The 22,830-nt window shown below is 32.3% G+C and overlaps 1 protein-coding gene across 1 annotated transcript in view; it reads right to left on the bottom strand.

Moving 5' to 3' along the window:
* The window catches only part of LOC148309379 (proton-coupled amino acid transporter-like protein acs), a 75,895-nt gene that overhangs the window by 13,786 nt on the left and 39,279 nt on the right, over positions 1 to 22,830 (bottom strand). The window contains exon 2 of the mRNA XM_088260171.1: positions 4,261 to 4,358. Within this exon, the coding sequence (XP_088116297.1) occupies positions 4,261 to 4,358 (98 nt within the window). The remainder of the gene's footprint in view (positions 1 to 4,260; positions 4,359 to 22,830) is intronic.

Here is a 22,830-nt window from a genome sequence, read left to right on the forward strand (position 1 = left end):
CAAAACACAGTAAGGGACATTTTTTTTGTAGTATGTTTTTTTTTGCATTTTTGGACTAAGTAGATTCTACTTAGTCCAAAAATGCAAAAAAACGTACTACAATAAAAATGACCCTTACTGTGTTTTAAGTTTGGACAGCCGTCTACCCATGAATGACAAACACACTACCGTTGAACGGGGCTACTTGAGCTTTGATGTGTTACTTGAGCCCAGTACAAAAAAAAATTAGATCTGCATTTGTTCCACAATAATGAACGTATTGACATGATTCATTGTTTCCCTGACAGGTGACACTTATTGCCACGGTACGTTCATTATTGTAGACCAAATACAAATTCAAATTTCTATTTTGTACTGGGCTCAAGTAACACATCAAAGTTCAAGCAGCCCCGTTCTAAGCTCAAATTTCGGAAAAGAGTACCCAGACTTTCATAATTCTCATATTGAGATTTCATTGTCTTTAATTTGATTAAATTATCAAGAAATGTTTTTTATTGTATTAACGGTCAATAATTAATAATTTATTCAGAATTTTAATGTATTAACGGTTAAAAGTTAATAGTTCATAATTAACCTATTTGTTTCCACATATCGCTCACTCCTTTCAAGAACGTCATAAATCAAAAATCGTCAATTTTAAGTGGTCCATGTTTTCTGAATGCCCTGAAGATGTTCTATATCTCAGCCAAAGAGGCATATTTTTAACTTAATATTTACCCGCTACCCAGGCATAAAAGTGATGTTTTTGCATTTTGGAGAAAAGGTATTGTTTAATATTTTTTTTAAATAAAATAAATATTTTTCAAATGGAGAAAAACCACCAGGTTTAACTTAAAAAGATCTGTTGCACAGTAAAAAGTTCAGTATGTGGCTTGGTATTTATTTTTAATACATTGTATTATATTTTTCAACTTTAAAAACGTTCTCCTGAAAAATCAAGTTTTTTTGATTTATGGCGTTCTTGAAAGGAGTGAGCGATATGTACTGTAATGTCAAATAGTATTACAGTACCTACGTACTACATATCTACTGTAATATTTTTATTTTATTTTATTATTTTAATGTCAAGGGATCTTGCTTCCCTTATTTCAGGTCTATTGTGACCTCCTTCTGTATCATAGCTCACTCTCAAGACCTACATGAGTCATGTAGTTCACGACCTGTCTTGGTTCAAGAGCTGCACTTTCTCAGAGTCTAGTAGTGGTCCTCCAAGGATATGACTTCGTTTGCGAGCGAGTGCGTCACAGGTTTGGAGAATGTGGATTGGTATTTCGTTATCCTCCATACAAAATCATCAGACTGGGTAATCCATTTTATTTTCAAATATTCCAAATTATGTGGGAACCCTTAGAAAAACGATGAATTTCTTTTTTTTAGTTGTGGTAAAATAAACTGAAAATTTATTTATACATTTTATTTATCCAAAATTAATGGACCTGCTGAAACTCAAATACGTAACAATAAATATATCGTAGTCGTACAGGAGAAAGTGACCAACTAACTAAACGTAAAATGTTCAGAGGGCCAGTTAAGTACCTTTTGCTTGGCAAGAAAATAAACATCAATGCAGTTAGTCATTTTCAATAAGTCAGTATATTATACATCCAAGTTTAAAATCTTTAGGGATTTTTTCAGGGCAATATCAAGCTAGTAAGATATCAAATAGTCAATGATCACGTTTTTTGTAAAAAATGCACTTGGTTACTTTCTCCTGTGTGACTACGATATGTATATCGATAGTTTGATTAATTTAGAAACAGATTGGTTGAGGAATTGAAACTGTGAGTCTTCATCTTTTATCCCTATCTGCGCCTTAATCATTATGAGGCCACTCCATCGAATCGACATGATGAAAGCTTCCTTAGATCTTCGGTTCTGTCTATCCGTCCCTTGTGACGTGGACTGTCAGCTGTCACACCATCGCTTTGGAGGTCTTCCAAGTGATCTTGAAGAACAATTCGGGATGGTCTATGACCATGCATTTTTTCGACATGGGCATTCCAGAATCGTTTTCGCTGCATCCTTATTTGATTACATCCTCCGTACTACAACTTTCCTGAATTTCCGTGTTCCTTATTCGGTTTTTAACGTGTTTCCGGTTATGCACCTAGTGTAAGCTTCATCAATAATTACATAATGATAATATAACTAGCCAATATATATTGCGCAGTTTTCGTGAGACACTAGCTCAACGCAACAGTTCCATTACCATATATTATTTTTTTGACATCTCATCAAAGATGAAGAAGAATATGGAAGTCTGGGCATTTACAGAGCTGACGACCGTCATATGCTGGTTTAAGTGATCACTTAACACACGTGTAACATTCACCAATTCTACCCATCATTGACAACCACACTACTCAAATTTTGAGAATCTCTATATATATGAACCAATTTTGAAACATTATTCTTGAATCACTAGAACTTTACTAGAGAGGTCTATTGGTGAGATGAAAAGAAGCTTTTTATTGAGCAGAAACTCTTTTATTAGTATGTGAGGTCCGAATCCTGAATTATAATCACACACACGTTCAACACAGATGGAATTGTGAAGCTACCCGAAAAATGGCAAATAGTCGCAGATAATACTAAATGTTTAATATGTACTTAACTAAAATTAATTTTGAATTTTTAAAATTTTTGTGCAAAAAAACCGCGGAGACTTTTAACCTGTCCGAGAGTGAGTTTCTGCGGACAAAAATGTATCTGGCGAGTCAGTTTTTTTGATATTTTTTTTTTACTTTTTATAATTTATTTCATATTCAATGCTAAAAACAACGTATTTTCTTACATACGTACGGCCATACTCCTTTGAGAAAAAATTGGTATGGCCGTACATGTACTACCATACTCCCGGACAGGTTAATATGACCCAATATTATGTGATATCCTATTATGTGAAATAATTCCTAAGAATCCTCTTCTAAGTTAAAATGGAGAAAGCTACTTACTTAACGAAAAAAACAACAGATGACACCGCCATATCTCAGTCCCAACTAAGACACTAATGCAATGATTACAATTCTGCATAATATTCACCTTTTTTTTATATAATAAAATAATAGTGGAATAAACTACAAAACTGGTCAAATTTTACGAACTCATACGCATATCATTTATGTCACATCGATTCATGTTTGAGTTCACGGCAGCATCTATGGTTGATTTGTAAAAACTTCGTAGATTGGTTGTCAATCGTGGATAGAATGGTGAACGATACACGCGTTTAAAGTAATTACCTACCCAGCCTATCATAAGACAAGTCATAAGGCCTTTAAATACCCATTTTATTCTAAATTTTTGACGTCATTACAAATAACTCATAAATGAAGAAAGCCAGATTTGTGGACATGAATTTGAACTCACTCAAAATATCGTTTTAAGTAAGGTAAAAATGATTAAAATACAAAATAACATCTCAACGTAGATGAAGAATAAGTCTGGGTATTTACAGGGATTATAGGCTGTTTAAGTGATCAAGATCTTCCGCCTCCGTGGTGTAATGGTCAGCACGCTCGGCTACCGTTCTGGAGGTCCCGGGTCGATTCCCAGCGAGGGTCAAATAAATACAAGTGATTTTTACACTCAGTTACTTATTCAAAATTACCCTGGACTGGTACCTGAAGCGGAGGCCTGATCACCTTTCCGTCATCTGTTAACGATTAAGATTATACTGCATTTATATATTGCAGTGCCCTTTGCACCATTGGGGTGCGGATAAGGGTTAGAATGAAAATAATTAATTAGTGATCACTTTACAAACGTGATACATTCACCATTCTACCCATTATTGGCAACCACACATCTAAAAATTTTGGAACTCCAACATATATCATTCATCTCATTAACACAGTACATACAAGTTCATAACAATCTTCTATGTTGTATTAAATAAGATTTTATTACTTTTATAAAGAAGAGAAATTTTTATTTGTATGTGTGCAAGATCCGAGCGCTGATTTATTTTTACAGACTGGGAAACGCCTGAAAACATGATTTAAATGTTTGTAACTGGGGAAAATCCGGATTTGAGAACAAATATTTGGACACATTAAAAATGTTGTAAATGTTGACTGAAAATTTAAAACGCCTGAAAACATTATTTAAATGTTTGTAACTGCGGAAAATCCGGATTTGAAAACAAATATTTGGACACATTAAAAATGTTGTAAATGTTGACTGAAAAATTAAAAAAATTCTCACCAACAAAACAAGAACTTTCAGTGGTAAAATATGTTGAATTAAAATTTTACAAACCTATCGTTGACTTCCTCAATTCGAACACCATTGGTCCTGGGGTCGAAATCAATTCGAGTCGCCTTCTGAACTGGTGTCCTGGTCATCTTTGGCGCTCTCTGAAAAAAATATATCAACAAATATTATTAAATATCAAATCCTAATCCGCAGCCGATGGAAAGGGTACTGCATCATATAAACGAAGTGTTATCTCTATCGTTATCAGGTGAAGGAAAGGTGATCAGCCCTCCGCTTCAGGTACCAGTCCGGGGTAATATTGAATGAATATTAGAGTGAAAAAACACTTATATTTATCTGACCCCCCCTGGGAATCAAACCTGGGACCTCCAGTATGGAAACCCAACGTGCTGACCATTACACTAAGCGGACCAAATTGATTGAAAAATATGACACATAGATTCAAAGACAATTTCTTGAATGTTTTTCGCAGATACTTTGTGGCACATTTTATAAATTTTATAAAATTAAACAACTTTGTTTTAACCACTTTTTATTAAAGTAAACTTTAACCTACCGGTTTAGACAAGAACCTTGTCATCTTTTTAATAAACCCTTATGATGATGATGAAACGTGGTTAAAACAAAGTAATTTTATGAATTTCAAAGACAATTAATATACTCTGTGAGATAATGATTTATTTCACAATCATGATACGCAACCGTGTATCATTATTATATGGCGATTCAATGTTCCTAAAACTAACTTACTAACTAACCATCACAATACTTCCTGCAGGGGTAGGCAGAGAAAAAAAACGCATTTGTCTTTGCACACACACTTTGCTTCTTCCACATTCATACATACTTACACGCTAATTATTCCGACTCTTGACCTGACAATTATTTGAAATACTTGATCGTGACAAGTTTTTTTCGGTCTTCCTCTGCTTCCTTTACCAAACACTTTCACCTCTTAAATTTGTTTAACTATCCTTTCTTCACTCATTCGATTCACATGCCCGAACCACCTCAACACACCTTTCTTAATTTTTTCGATAATTTGCTTATCTCAGTCTTGCATTCCTTCCTTATTTCACTATTTGAACATCTATCATACATCGTTTTATTGCGCATTCTTCTGAGAGATTGCATAATAAACGAAATTTTAAACAAACAGTAAGTGGTCATATACTAATATTACTAACATTTTTGTAAAAAAAATATAAAAGTAAACAGTTTGATTTACCTTAGTCTTGCATTCTTTCCTTATATCACCATTCGAACATATTTCAAATAATGTTTTACCATACATTTGTCTGAGTGAAGGCATTTCCACTGCATTTAAATGCATTTGTAATGATAATTTTAGCGTAAAGTTGTTGGATATATATATATATATATATATATATAAATATATATATTTTTTATATATATATATATATATATATATATATATATATATATATATATATATATATATATATATATATATATATATATTTATATATATATATATATATATATATATATATATATATATATATATATATACATATATATATATATACATATATATATATATATATATATATATATATATATATATATATATATATATATATATATATATATATATATATATGTATATATATATATATATATATAAATATATATATATATATATATATATATATATATATATATATATATATATCCAACAACTATACGCTATAGACGCCTGTCTACCTTGCTGGAGGTCCCGGGTTCGATTCCCAGGGGGTCGAAATAAATATGGGTGATTTTCGCTCTCATATTTATCTACATAATATCACCCTGGACTGGTACAAGAAGCGCAGGGCAGATCACCTTGCCTTCGTGCACTTAATGATCACGATAACACTGCGTCGCTATGATGCAGTGCCTTATGCACCATTGAGTGCGAGTAAGGGTTAAAAAAATAAAATAAAAACGCACATACATTATTTATCATATGTTTTTGTAAATGACTTTCGTCTTTCTACCCTGGTCGGTAAAATTTCAAGTTTAGCATATTTTTGTATTTATTAGAATTGAAAGAATTATTCTTATTTACGAACGACGGGCGTTTTCACTTGATTATTGGGAATGCAAATACCACCTTCTACTAAAGGTAAACTAAACCGAATATCAAAATTCGCTCTGAGAAAGTAAGGGCGCAAAGGAAAACGGTAAGTTAACGTTTCACGAATAACAATTTTCTCCCCCATACAAGGACTGACTTGTTTACAATACGGCCATTTCCCCCAGCTTTTCGTTTGATTCAATTTTTCGCGAGACGAGGGCAGCACATTCGTTCGCAACAAGCACTTGTTTGGGCTCTAAGGGGAGTATAAATAGGGAAATTCTTACTCGTAATTTCAGACACATCATTGCCTTAACGATTAATAGACAGGTTATCTGCTAAGCAGGATATTCCTGACCCCTATTTTTGGAATGGGTCTTTATTGAGACCCACCTAAACGCTTGAAAAATCGAGATACACTCTCGACTATATATATATATATAATTATATTTATATTTTTATTTTATTTTACTATTGAGTACTTGAGTACACGATGTTTTCAAAATTAAATGTTAACGACTGTTTGAATGACTTCTAAATTCAACACCCTTAGAATTGTAATCATGATATTTTATCCATATTTCAAACATGGACGAAGAATTTCTCAAATATTTTTCGCAGATACTTTATGGCACATTATAGCCTCATAAAACAAAACATCTTTGTTTTTTAAAACATATTTACTGATTTATTTTTTCTCTAAACGGTTTTGTACAAGAATTTTGTCATCATCAGGGTTAGTACATGTGTAACCCTGATGATGACAAGATTCTTTCCGAAACCGGTTGGAGGAAAAATGTACCAATAAAAAAGTGGTTAAAAACAAAGTTGTTTTATTTTATAAAGTTAAAATGAATAAATTTATAAATAAATATAGCATTTGTTCCCGGTCAAAAGTATATAAATTGATAAAATGATTATTTGCAAGAGCAACTTCATCGTAATCATAGGTGACAATATTAAATTGACCCCAACTTTAAACCGCTGTACCTGCTATAGTTGAAACAAAGTGAATGGTGCACTGAAATCAGTTATAGCAAATAAAAACCTATCAGCGGAATCTAAACTGGCAGTGCACAACGGAGTCCTGGTTCCAACTCTAATGTATGGAAGTGAAACATGGAGTTGGCAAAAGAAGGATGAAAGTAGACTGAACGCAGTTGAAATGCGATATTAAAATATAGGGATATTAAAATTTTATTAATTTAAATTTACTTAAAAAAAATTTGTCGATAAACGGATTTTCAGATTATATTCTTGAATATGAACATATAAAGATATTTAAATGGATTAATGAAGTTTTATACCAAGCAATGTAATCTTCTTAAAGGAAAGTTTCTAGCATAAAAACTTTGTCTTGGGGAAGTACTTAATACTAAGTATATATAATGAAGTCTTCATAAAACATTTAATCCTGTGTAAAAAGTAGTTTCTAATAAAATACTTTTCGTAAAGTAACCATCGGAGTTTAGGATGTGCTTTAAGTTATACCAATGCAAACATCGTATGGGGTAATTATGTTGAAAATTATTTTTTTCTATCTATTACATAAAAATATTTATTAAACGCATTTCGGACGGGTGTTTTTTTACGCCTTCGGTAAAGGGATTAGATAATTGTGTACATCCTCTTATTATTTATATTTTATTTTTTTATATCTATATTATTTTATTTCATTATTTTATTTGTTTTAGAATTAAACAGCTGTAGTACATAAAAAATAAAAATAAAAGTTACATTGGCAATGATGAAAGCCAATTAAATAACTAACTTACTAACTAACTATCACGCCGCTTCCCCGCAGGGGTAGGCAGAGAGAATAGAGCGCCACACCACTCTGTCTTTGCAAACATTCTTCGCCTCTTCCACGTTCATGCATCTCCTCATACATACCCGCCGATTGTTACGACTTCTAACCTGACCACTTTCAAGTATTTGGCATACCTGATCGTGCCATGTTTTTCTCGGTCTTCCTCTGCTCTTTTTTCCGCTTACATTCGCCTGATAAATTTTGACAGTTGGTAGAATTCCAAATTGAATTGTTGGGTAATATATACAAAATTAAACACAATTAATTTGGTTTATGTATATAATACGTAAATTAATAATATTAAAATATACATAAATAAATATAGAATTCAACCAAATAAACCGTGTTTAATTTTGGATATATTACCCAACAAGTAAAACTTGATTTAAAAATGGAAAGATTTGACCACAAAGTTACTGCAGAGTCAATCGATGAAATCGTTATAATAAAAATGGTCATGCAAGTTATTAGAGAATACTTTATTTAAAAATTATTATGTATTATTTAATATTATAATTATTTTAAATAAAATATAAAAATACAAAGAAGAAGGCACGCGGAAAAGGCGTTATTTTGGCACAGCGCGCGCGGCCAAACTTCATTTCCCATCGCTGCGCTAGGCAGTGAGAGAGCTGTCTGTTCTTTAATTAGACTCTGAGTTAGAATAGAGGTTACGCAACGAAAGAGTTGTTTCGTCCCGAAATATGCTCGGAAGACGTCGCAGTGCGGCTCAACACAATCTGAACTATGCTCTGTCATTCTCTTGTTTATTCCCGGTCAATTGAGGTCGGAGCGACTGCATGGCTGACCTTCGGCGGAAGCCCTTACCGCACGCGCGTAGCGCGGGACCTCGCCATACCGGAAGTGCATCGGACACTCCGTATACGTATACCAAAGCTCTTTTAATTGTTTATCTTACAACTATATCAAGACTATTTCTTTAATGTTTTTCGCCGATACTTTGTGGCACATTTTATAAACTTATAAAACAACTTTGTTTTAAGCTTTTGTTATTGGTACACTTTTTCCAACCGGTTTCGACAAAAACCTTGTCATTTTCAGAGTTTATGTACTAATTCTAAAACATTGATTTTTTTTTTATACATTTATTTAAATCACAATTTATACATATTAAGATTTTTTTTGCATATACCCACCAAGCCACCTTGTGTGTCTTGTTATAGGTTATAGTTAATTACCCTTCCCTTACGATGCCAAAAACTTCCACGCGCTCCGTACACTATATGAAAATGTGATTAAAAAAGACCTGATGATGACAAAGTTCTTGTCGAAACCACTTGGAAAAAGTGTACCAATAACAAGTGGTCAAAACAAAGTTGTTTTATTTTATAAAGATTACAAAATGTGCCACAAAGTATCATCGAAAAACATTCAAGAAATTAATTTTGACTAATTATTTATTTATTTGTTATCGGATACATAATCATAATGTGCAGATTACGGAAATATGCCCATACTAAGTTTTCCCACAATTTAAAAAAAAAAACCCATTCTAACATTAGTTTAAGTGTATTCTTTATTGATTCGGCATTAACTTTGTGGACAGTTTTACTTTTCATTTGTAGAAGAATACATATGCAGTTTTAAATAAAATATTTCTACTTTATATATTAAATGTCAAAATTAAACACTGATTTTACGTATTCAATTTATTTTATTTTATTGTTTAAAAAAAACGTATCATAATAAAATTTGTGACAATCGTTTTGCCTTAGACGGACGGTCCTTTTGATGATTATTTTTTCACGTTATATGAAAACATTTCATTTTTCAGAATTCGTATACGATTTTGAGATAGGAAAATTGTTCGCCATTTTTAACCGAACTGGCTTGCCTCCTATGTGACCTAGCCATAATGCAATTTGCGAGCAATTTGCAGCCTGCAAAAATTGAATAAGGTGACATATATGCTCATATGAAAGACTCACTACTTTGTACGAACATCACGGCCAACGTAATAATGATTACTTCGACGCCTGTACTAAATAACGTACAAAATATTGGTCGGAACTAATTTCGAGTATTTCAATATCGACTTGGAAATTTTCCAAGAATAAGAGTGTTAATTGCCAGTATCAAGTAAATTTCCTATAGAGTGATCGTTTACTCTGTGAACATTTCAATGATTTGTTTATTACTACAAATCAAAGTATGTTTTTAACGCGCTTCTAACTAGCTAATCATTAAGTGGGGGTAGGCAGAGAGAATGGAACGCCACGCCAATCTGTCATTGCAAACAATCTTCCACCTTTTTACATTCTTGGATATCTTCACTCCTTACCAGACCACTTCCAAGTACTCGAAATACATGATCATGCCACGTAGTCGTCGGTTTTCCTCTGCCCCTATTTTCAACAACATTCGCCTCATACATTTGTTTTACCGTACCTCATTTCACATCTATCGTTTATCGTTTTTCCACACACAATTGTTCGTGTGTGTGATTATAATCCAGGATTCGGACCTCACATACTAATATTAGAGTTTCTGCTTGGTAAAAAAGCTTGTTTACATCTCACCAATAGATGTCTCTAGTGAAGTTCTAGTGATTCAAGAACAAGGTTTCTAAATTGTTTCATATATATAGAACTTCCAAGAATTTGAGTGGTGTGGTGGTCAATAATGGGTAGAATTGGTGAATGTTACAGTGTGTAAAGTGATCACTTAAACCAGCCTATGACGGTCGTCAACCCCGTATATGCCCAGACTTCCATTTTCTTTTACATCTTTGATGAGATGTCAAAAATAATATCCTTCTATTACTAAATTCATGCTCCGGTTCCATACATTATTGTTGAAACCAGAACTCTACTGCGTACTACCAGTTTAGGTATTTCTGATAGGTTTTTAATTGCTTTAACTAATTTTAGTGCATTATGCAATCTGTTCCCAGTATTCAATATCCTTTCAATTTCCTTTATTTATCAGTCTTTCCATACGTGTTCTGTTTTCATTCTTCTTCTTCCAATTCCATGTTTTGTTTCCCTACACCAGTGTCGGTACTAGCACTCCGTTATTTTCTGCCAGTTATGCTTCCATGGACATTTTTGAGTACGTAGAATACCGACAGATTTTTTAAGTCATATTTATAATATTCCCGATGAGTAAGTTCCATTGCTCTTTTGGGAAAAAAATAATTTAAAAAAATAATTTTCTCATTTTAATAAGACACCACTGCAAAGAACTTTTTTTTTTTTTTACCTATGATAAGATTAACAACATTTTGACTGTGTTCAAATACTTGTTCACATATCTGGATTTTCTCCAATTAAAGGGGTTATTTTTGATATTATTATTTTTTTTAATCTCAACATGAAGAATTGTAGAAATTTAAGTACAATGTTTTTGAATTGGATCATATATATGTATATATGGAACTTCCAAGATTTGAGAATTGGTAAATCATGGGTAAAATTGGTGAATGTTACACGTATGTAAAGTAATCACTTAAACCAGCCTTGACGGTCGTAAGCCCTGAAAAAGCCCAAACTTCCAATTTCTTTTTTTTTATTTGTATATTAATAGCATTGATAACTTTGTAGTATGATATTTTATTTATTGTTTCGGCATAAACTTTGTGGTAAGACATGTTACAATGATTAAAGAAAACACTTCGTTTTTTACCACTTGAGTTTTATTATAGACTACATGTTTGTTTTATTAAATAATATATTGTTTCAAAATTCTTCACCATTGCTTTCCATTTTTTCTTTGTTTTCAAACTCCGTCCCTTGACTAACCCCTTCCCCTTACTTTCCCCTCTCCTTATTTATAGAACAATTTTATATTTTATATTTTAGTTATTATACAGACCTGATTGATGGAAGTTTAACTTCTGAAACATGTAGTCTATAATAAAACTCAAGTTGTAAAAAACGAAGTGTTTTCTTTAATCATTGTAGTATGATAATTAAAAATTATCCTTATCATCCATTGCTTACTTTGTGAAATTATTTGTGTAATTAATTTTAATTTAAAATTTTGGAATCGTTATAATTTTATTTTGATGACCTAACGATGGAATGCTTTTCCGAAGCCGGTAGTCACGAATAAGTGTTAATAAAAGTGGTTTTACGCAAAGTAAACAATGAATTATAATGAGAGTATTTTTTTTCCATATTCTTCTTCATCTATGTTGAGATGTCAAAAAATAATATGATAATTTTTTTTTCATATTTTTTGGACATCCTTCATACTTTATTATTCACAAATTTGGATTATCTCCAATTGAAGGAGTTATTTTTCTTATTATTTTTTGACATCTCATCAAATATGAAGAAGAATATGGAAGTCTGGGCATTTACGGGGCTGACGACCGTCATAGGCCAAAATAAAAAAGTAAATGCCCAGACTTCCATATTCTTCTTCATCTTTAATGAGATGTCAAAAAATAATAAAAAATAACTCCTTCAATTGGAGATAATCCAAATTTGTGAATTATGAAGTATTTGGACACACTTATAATGTTGTAATATTTTTTTAATGTGACGTAACACGCAATGTCCTCGTTTTAAACGAAAAATAGGATAATTTCCCCACTTCCTTCGTCCTTCGCGTAGGCCGTCGGTATGCGAATAGTCAAATCATGAATTGGAATTGATTCTTTCCTGTGGGCAATTGAAACCAATTAAATTGGAGAGGATCACCAGTGACTAGAGATTTTATTTTATCGAATATACCACAAACAACGTCACACCTCGATTTATGACTCTATAACTTAACCCTCGCTTCGACAATAATATGTCAAAATGAACGTTCGAACGCACCTCTATGTAAGGGGCAAACATAGACTGTCAACATTGAGATGTCGCTCGCTCCTTTCAACATATGACGTTGTTGCAAGGAGCGAGCGATGTCTCAATGTGTCAAAAACTTGGTTTTTCAGGATATCGTTTTTAAAGTTTAAAAATACAATGAAATGTATTAAAAACAAATATCAAGCCACTTTTAGAACTTTTTACTGTGCAAAAAATCTTTTTAGGTAAAACCTGGATGTTTTTTCTCCATTTGAAAAATATTTAGTAAATTAAAAAAAATTATTAAACAATACCTTTTCTTCAAAATTCAAAAACAACACTTTCTGCCCTGTAGCGGGTAAATATAAAGTAAAAATATGCCGCTTTTGCTGGGATATAGTACATTTCCTAAGCATTCCGAAAACATGAAACAACTGAAAATTCACGATTTTTGATATATGACGTTGTTGAAAGAAGTGAGCAATATGTTTGCAACACACTTTGCTGCAAACAGCAGTGCAGTCCATATGCAAGTATGTCACTAAGATTTTACGTAAATCCGGAAAATACGGAAGCCAATTTTGACGTCAACCGCGGTTCGTTTCAAAGGGTTAAATTCGTTTGCAATGTTTGAAGGTGTTTATATTTATGACAGCATATTTTTAAATTTTAAGACGTGTTTAGCTACCGTGCTGGAAATCCCGAGCTCGATTCCCAGGGAAAGATTAAAATAAACATTAATGGTTTTTTTCTTCTAACCCTTATCCACACGCGATGGTGCATAGGGCACTGCATCGTATAGAAGCGGTGTAATTTGATCGTTTAATACAAGAAAGAAAGGTGATCGACCATGATCAGCCTTGGTATCAGTCCAGGGTAATATTTAATAAAAATTAAAGTCAAAAAATCCCTTATATTTATTTAATCCCCCTTGGGAATCGAACCCGGGACCTCCAGAATGGTAGCTGAGCGTGCTGACCATTATACTACGGAGGAGGACACTAGTGATTTTAAACTGTAATATTTATTTAATAATACCCTGGACTGGTCTTTGAAGCGCAGGACCTCCGGATGTTAGATTATGATTCATTTTCTTTCAAGTACTTGGTGAATTCGAAAGGGAAGCGTCTGACTTGTTGAACAAATTAGTTAACCCTGTAGCGTTTAAAAAAGTTTAATAAAAAAAATGGAGTTTCATCCTCGTGGCTATATTTTTTATTATTTAAATTGTTTAATGGAAGAAAGAGAAATATTTGTGTTTTTATTATTCACACAAATATTTCAATTTTATACTATTTCTGTGAGCCTAAGCGGCTCATTATTAGAAATAGGTATCAAATTGTAGAATAGTGGGTTCGAACCGAGAAACTCTGACTTAAGAGTACGCGACACTAACCACGGGACTACAACCAGACACAAACGTCTCGTGATACATCTTAATTAAAATACGGTGGACTGTCATTCGAATCGTGAATGGAAACATACATAGGTCTTATCAATTGATACTTCTTTCGAGTCACCGTTACGCAACATGCGATCAAGGCACAAGGGTATAACCTACATACGAAAATACACCAGATAAAAAAGAAATTCTCAGATAATTATTTAAGGAACGTAAGATTTTCAACCGAGCAGCTGATGTTTTCCGAAACTTTTTGATACTTGCAGAGCGAAAAAAACGTAACGATAAAGATTATCGTATTAAATTTTTCTTCATTAAAAATACTGAGTGGCGCAATCAATCACCCCATCGGAAGATGTTATCATTTTTGCAAATGGCGTAGAGAACGTCAATCGTATTTGACATTTGAGAACTAGACACCTGCAGTATTCTGCAGTAGTCAAACTATTTTTTTTATATTATTTATTATTTATTTATTATGGGTAAGAATTAATTGCTTAACTGATTTCTATTTTTTCTAGATTGTCTAAACCAAGACAGATCGAATTTTCAGACCGTAACTATTTAATTATAATGACCTGATGATGGAATGATTATTCATATTTTTTTTTTTTGACATCTCATTAAAGATGAAGAAGAATATGGAAGTCTGGGCATTTACGGAGCTGATGACCGTCATAGGCTGGTTTAAGTGATCACTTTACACAGGTCTAGTATTCACCAATTCTACTCATTATTGACAACCACACTACTCAAATTCTTGGAAGTTTTATATATATGAACCAATTTTGAAACATTATTCTTGAATCACTAGAAATTCACTAGAGATATCTATTGGTGAGATGAAAAGAATTTGAGTAGTATGGTTGTCAATAATGGGTAGAATTGGTGAATGTTACACGTGTGTAAAGTGATCACTTAAACCAACCTATGACGGTCGTCAGTCCTGTAAATGCCCAGACTTCCATATTCTTCTTCATCTTTGATGAGATGTCAAAAATAATATTAAAATAACCCCTGTATTTGGAGATAATCCAGATTTTGTAAACAAGTATTTGAACACACTCAAAATATTGTAAAACTATTTTTTGTTTAAATAAAAAAGACATTAAATGACCGCTTTACTTTCATGTAATTAACGATCAAGATAACGCTACATCAATACAATGCAGTGCCGATAAGGGTAAGATGAGGAATCATTAAAATTGTTTTCTTCCATGTAACTTTGCAATTATTCGTAACACAAAATGATTCGGATAAAAATGATGTGGCGAAGAAATTGTAAAAATTCTGAAATCGTGGCAAAGTTTTCAGAAAGATATAAGTAATTGTCGTGTGTATGAAAATATATTTCAAGCGAATAGTGGGATGTTTTAACGTCAGCAAAATATTTTATCAGTGTGTATCTAATTCTGTCATTTATCGAAACAGTATTCCTATATGTATTTAATAAATGTTCGCATGAGAGTGCTATTCGTTCATATGAAGTAATTAATGAAAAACATAAAAAAACTCACTAACCATCACGCTGCTTCTCTGCAAGGGTAGGCAGAGCGAAAAGAACTCTTTACAAACAATCTTTGCCTCTTCCATGTTCATGAGTCTCTTCAAACATACCCGCAGATTATTTCGACTCCTGGCCTGACCTCTTTTAAATACATATTATCAAGTATTTTAAATACAACGTATTATCATGCCAAAAAGCTTTGTGACAAATCTTGATTGATAAAAGATATTGAATCTATTGTGCGTATTTTATAATTGTATTGTTTTTAGGGATCAACCTTATTGAATATTTAGTAACTTTATTTATCCACTATTTTTTAAGACATATAAGTATACTGAATATGCTATAAATCAGCAGTTGGGGAACCGGAGTAAATTACCCCAAATAGCGTTAAAAAGATTTTTTTCAATTGAGAAATTTTTCTAGTTTGCTGTTTCATAAGCGTGTTAGTATGTTTACAAATTTAAACAATTTAGAAATCATTTCTTGAATGTTTTTCGCAGTTACTTTGTGGCACTTTTTTAAAACTTTATAAAATAAAACAACGTTTTCTAAACCACTTTTTATTGGTAAACTTTATCCAACAGGTTTCGACAAGAACCTTGTCATCAACATTTACGAGTTTTTTAATCATATTTTCATTATATATGAATATTATGGTGTCACCATATTATGGTGTACGGAGTGCGTGGAAGTTTTTGGTACTACTTTTTGGTACTAAGGGAAGGGTAATTAACTATTTTATTTATTTTAGTATTTCAATGTTTTAGAATTTAAAACACAAACCCTGATGATAACAAGGTTCTTGTCAAAACCGGTTGGATAAAGTGTACCAATAAAAAGTGGTTAAAGCAAAGTTGTTTTATTTTATAAAAAACGCTGAAGACTATTCAAATTGCTCTAACATCAAAAAGTTCCAATTTTTATGTAATTGTATCAAACACGAAGAAACATCATTTCTCCAAAAACCAAAAAGGAAACCTGAAAACCTGAATTTTCGTTTGATCCAATTTGAGAATTTTATTTTCTATTTTCATGCAATTTTTTTCTGATTCGTGTAAATTAATTCTATAAACATGATTTATTTTAAACAAACATTGATTGTCTTCTTTTCAAAATAGGGGGAGGGGTAATATCGACTTACGCATAAATATTTTGGGGTGATGATTAAAAAAGTTCCCCGACCACTGCTATAAATCCTTGTACATAAGGCAAAGAGAATTTTCTAAGGCAACTAATAAATATTTGTTTAAAAAAACCCTATAGAATAAATGAAATCATATAAAATAGGGCGTTTGACATGAACAGAATAACAAGTTTCCATTTGTTCAATTCTAAAACATAACATTTAGTGAAAAGGCAAAAGGGAAGCCTTTGAAAGATGATCTGAAAGGGAATGTGTAAATTCTAGTTTTCTCAGCACAAATGTGTATGGTTTTCAATTTGAATAGAGTCTCGAGTATTATATTATTTTAATAAACATATGGAGAAAATTAAGACATGGCTTAAATATAAACAGTTACAAAATATAGAAATTTAGATATCTAAATAATATCATGGTGTAGAAATATTTGTATATACCATATACAGATAAAAATCATAATTTTTTAATAAGAGAAAATCTTTTTTTTTTTAAATATTAATCATCTAAGTTGAGATGTTAAATGTGAAAATGACTCCTCAGTGGAGACATCTAGGTTTGTGAATAAGGATTTTGACACATCCAAATTATTGTAAACGAAGAAAAAGTCGTGTGAATTTGAAAAAGAATGTAAAACTCATGAAAGAAAGAAAAAAATTTTTTAAAAAAGAAATGAAAAATAATTTTAATAAAGTGCGCTAAATAGTCATTCTAAAAATATTTTGGAGTAGGATAATGCAGTACCAACTGCCGAGAAGAAAATTAAAATAAATAGTAGAGAAAATCCCAGCAACAAAAAAGTTTTCCGCATTTTACTGACGATAAGATGCACTTTTTTCTTCCAAAAGATGCCTCCGAATTCAGGTGCGTCTTGTACTCGAAATTGATACAAAAATGAACAGTGTCAGATATAAATTCCCGCCAGAATTATACGATGCGCGGGAAACCAACTTGGCAACATTCCAGTGATGGAATCAAACAACAACAAAAAAATCTAATCCACCATACGAGTAAAACACCACACGTGCATTTGTAGTACATAAAAACAGACTGATTTTTTAAAAACTCCTTGCCTTCAATAACTTTTAAAACACTTATTTTTATTACTACTTCTTTCCTTTCAATAACTTTTAATTAACCAAACAATCAAGACCGGAAAAATGTTGGTATGATAAAATATTTCTAATTCTTGAAAGTGGTCTGTATGAGGAGACGCATGAATGTCGATGAGGCGAAGATTGTTTGAAAAGATAGATTGGTGTGGCGTTCTATTCATTCTGACTACCCTGAAGCGGCGTGCTGGTTAGTTAGTTAGTTAAGTTAGTTAGTACGCGTTCCAAATGCTTCAGTAGCGTGGTTGTCAATCATGGATAGAATGGTGAATGTAACACGTGTATTAAGGCGGAGACTGACCTCCACATTTCGTCGTAACGTAAAACGTTACGGTGCGAGTATTCACACCGAGCCGAGCGCTCCATCCATAGTTTTTAGATGCTCGCCGCGAGCGATGTTACGACGTTATGTTACGACTAATTGCTCCGGTCAGTCTCCACCATTAAATGATCACTTTGCCCGCCTATGACAGGTTATAAGTCCTGTTAAATCTCAGGCATCCATATTCTTCTTAATATATGTTGGACTATCAAAATATACGAATATGATTTCTTTGTGAGATTGATTTTTCTTTATTTTCGAAGCCTTTTAATCCCGAGAAATGGCGTTGAGATTTCTAGAAATATTAATAAATCGCGTTCCTCATTTAAGTTGTCGGTCGAGTCAAACTACATAGACAGATTCTCGTTTGGTTTACAATATTTGAACTATGGCAGGAACAGCGGTTTAAAGTTGGGGTCAATTTAATATTGTCACCTATGATTACAATGAACTTGCTCTTGCAAATAATCATTTTGTCAATTAACATACTTTTGACCTGGAACATATGTTTGTTTTATTTATTCATTTATTCATTTTAACCTCATAAAATAAAACAACTTTGTTTTTAACCACTTTTTTATTGGTATATTTTTTCTCCAACCGGTTTCGGAAAGAGCCTTGTCGTCATCAGGGTTACACAAGTACTAACCCTGACGATGACAAAATTCTTGTCGAAACCGTTTAGAGAAAAAATGTAACAATAAATAAATAAGATGTTTTATTTTACGAAGTTAAAATGTGCCACAAAGCATCTGCAAATAACATTCAAGAAATTCTGCATTTTTTGTTTGAAATATGCATGAAATATCATAAGAACAATTCTAAGGGTGGTGAATTTAGTAGCCATTTAAAAATATCGTGTTCTAAACCAAGTACATAATAGTAACAAAAATGGAAAATATAAATATCATTATATTTATCTGGTCGAGAGTGTATCTCGATTTGTCAAGCGTTTAGGTGGGTCTCAATAAAGACCCATTCCAAAAATAGGGGTCAGGAATATCCTGCTTAGCAGATAACCTGTCTATTAATCGTTAAGGCAATGATGTGTCTGACAATACGAGTCAGAATTTCCCTATTTATACTCCCCTTAGAGCCCAAACAAGTGCTTGTTGCGAACGAATGTGCTGCCCTCGTCTCGCGGAAAATTGAATCAAACGAAAAGCTGGGGGAAATGGCCGTATTGTAAACAAGTCAGTCCTTATATAGGGGAGAAAATTTATATCAGTTAAACGAAAACGCACCGTTTTCCTTTGCGCCCTAATTTTTTTTGCAAAGGGTTCGATTTTCCTTCAGTAGATAGCGGTATTTTGGAAAGCACTCGTCGTTCTTAAATAGGAAAAATTCTTACTGGAAGTTTCTTTCAATTCTAATAAATATAAAATGTACGCTAAACGGGAAACTCTACCTTCCTGAAATTATTTATTTAAACATATTACAGATATTTTATATACTATTCCCGATGAGTAATTTTCATTACTCATTTTGGGACTTGGGATTTAGGTAAACAAGACAGAATGTAAAATATAAATCAATAATAGGTAGAAAAGCAAAACTGTGTTAAAGTATGCTGTTCATCGTCGAGATGTAGTAAAGTCAGAAGAAATATTATTCTGCGTAATCGCTGTAAAGAGTTCAACAGTCTAACATCCTAGACATATGGCACATGTATTTTCGTATTCACAAATGTCGCGATTATCACATAAGAAGAAATATGTTCCGGATATCGATAAACTACAAATACATTTCTGAGGTGTTGCATTCGATGTATAGGAGCGTAAAATGCAGGATGCTGTTGCAGTAAAATATATTATAGCTTCTTGTGTTTTCATTTTAAATTAAGGTTTTACTTAGAAAATACCACAATTTCTTAAAATCCATAATAAACTCAACAATATGATAATGACTAAAGCCTTTTCCTATTGTCTATGTTACCATTGAAAAACAATAATATTTAAATTAAAAAATTAAATAAATAACAGCACAACGTAACAAATACGTTGAAAAAAAGTCTTAACTTTAGACCTAGCTTTATATACGGTGTTTAAAAATGATTTAGAATGCATAGTGGTATTTACCAAGTTAAACTTATATCCAAAATGGGTGGATAGTAACTTCCGAATAAATAAAAAATAAATATCATCCCCAATTTTAATGAATTTATTAACGCAACAAACAAATCATTACATTCAATAATTAATGTGGCAACATTTTGAGTGTGTCCAAATACTGTAAATAAATTATCTGGTCAAATTATAAGCTTAATAATAAAAATGAAAATGGTATTTTCTGGCGTTTCTCGTGTGTGTGATTATAATCCAGGATTCGGATCTCACATACTAATATAAGAGTTTCTGCTTAGTAAAAAAGCTTCTTTACATCTCACCAATAGATGTCTCTAGTGAAGTTCTAGTGATTCAAGAACAAGGTTTCTAAATTGGTTCATATATATAGAACTTCCATGAATTTGAGTAGGTGGTTGTCAATAATGCGTAGAATTGATGAATGTTACACGTGTGTAAAGTGATCACTTTAACCAGCCTATGACGGTTGTCAGCCCCGTAAATGCCCAGACTTCCATATTCTTCTTCATCTTTGATGAGATGTCAAAAAATAAATTAATGTGGCGTTTAATTGGACAGTAAAAAAACGATTGAATTAAATTTAAAAACAAAAACCTCTTGTATAAGACAGACAACATGAATGAGCTCAAAGGTGGTCTAAACGAGTGTTTTATTTATGTATGTAACAAATTATTCACTCTTCTATGCTCACCTAATAGCACCCTGATGTATCTTAATTGGAGAATTATTTAATCAATTCTAGTCAAGTACTTGCCAAATTAATTAAAAAAGAAAATCAAGGGATGAAAAATAATTGACATTCCCTTTATTGCTTTGTTGAAGGAACAAATATGTAAATAGGTACATATATGTATTGTATATGTATATGTATACGAATTGGTAATGTAACTATAAAAGGTTTTATGACTGCCTAAATAGGAGATGTATTGTAGCAAACTGGTAATAATTGAACAGTAATAATAATAAAAATAACAACCTCGTGAATTTTCGTTTTATTTGATTTGAGGAATTCGTTACTGAAAGAAACATTTTCATTTGATCCCTTTTAGAGCTTATTTCTCTACACAGGAACTTAAAAGGAAACAACATATCGTATACAGCTTCTCAAGTATGAAGTACTTTATAAACACAATAATTTTAAATGCTTCGAATTCGCGAAACCAAGAAGGCCTTTGAAGTGTGTTTATTTCATAATAATTTCATGTATTTACTACAATATACAAGTATAATTCAAAGACCATTGGGGTGAAAAATATACTTTTACTTTCGCCATAAAACCCTGAAACACATTGGAAGATCCATATTTACAGTATAATAATTTATATTGTCCGCCTCCGCAGTGCAATGATAAACACGCTCGGCTACCGTACTGGAGGTCCCGGGTTCGATTCCCAAAGGGAGGTTAAATAAATATAAGTGATTTTTTCACTCTAATATTTATTCTATATTACCCTGGACCGGCACCTGTAGCGGAGGGCTGATCACCTTTCCTTCTTGTGTTAACGATCAATATAACACTGCGTTTATATGATGCAGTACCCTATGCACCATTGGGTGCGGATGAGGGTTTGAAGAAAAATTTATATTTGTAAACTCAAGAGTCATATAACACTCTCCTTATCATTCATCGTTCACTTTATGTAATACCGCTTCAATCAGCAGTAATTCGTTACTACCGGTTTCGGAATAATCATTTCATCATCAGGTCATTAAAATAAAATTGTTACAGTGTGACATTTTTACAAAAATAAAATTTGAGACTAATGAAATAGAAATCAGTAAAGCAATTAATACTTACCCATAATAAATAACCAACTGGATAAAACAACATTTTGAGTGTGACTGCTTAATAAAAAGCTTCTTTACATCTCACCAATAGATGTCTCTAGTGAAGTTCTAGTGATTCAAGAACAATGTTTCAAAATTGGTTCATATATATGGAACTTTCAAGAATTTGAGTAGTGTGGTTGTCCATGGGTAGGATTGGATAATGTTACACGTGTGTAAAAAGATCACTTAAACCAGCTTGTGACGGCCGCAAGCCCCGTAAATGTCCAGACATTCATATTCTTCTTCATCTATGTTGAGATGTCAAAAATCATATAATATAACTTTTAACCTTGATATTGAGTGACGACGAGTTTTGGGATGCAACTTGTAACTGGGGGGCTAATTTGTAACAGTATTAGTCCGAGCAATTTCTAGGTCAAATGTATGCTTGGAATGATTAATACGAATACATTGATTACACTGCGCCACAATAGACGCGATGTTTGATCTTTGCATCCAGTCTAGCTTCAAAAGAACGAGAAATTCAATTAGAACTTAAGGGTATACAATGCAACACAGAAAATCACCGGTAACACGTCTTGAAGAATGTATATTAGATATATC

The sequence above is a fragment of the Brachycentrus maculatus genome, unplaced genomic scaffold (assembly GCF_059751285.1).
Source record: "Brachycentrus maculatus isolate JH-2025_06_01 unplaced genomic scaffold, ASM5975128v1 h1tg000126l, whole genome shotgun sequence".
NCBI classification, from domain to species: domain Eukaryota; kingdom Metazoa; phylum Arthropoda; class Insecta; order Trichoptera; family Brachycentridae; genus Brachycentrus; species Brachycentrus maculatus.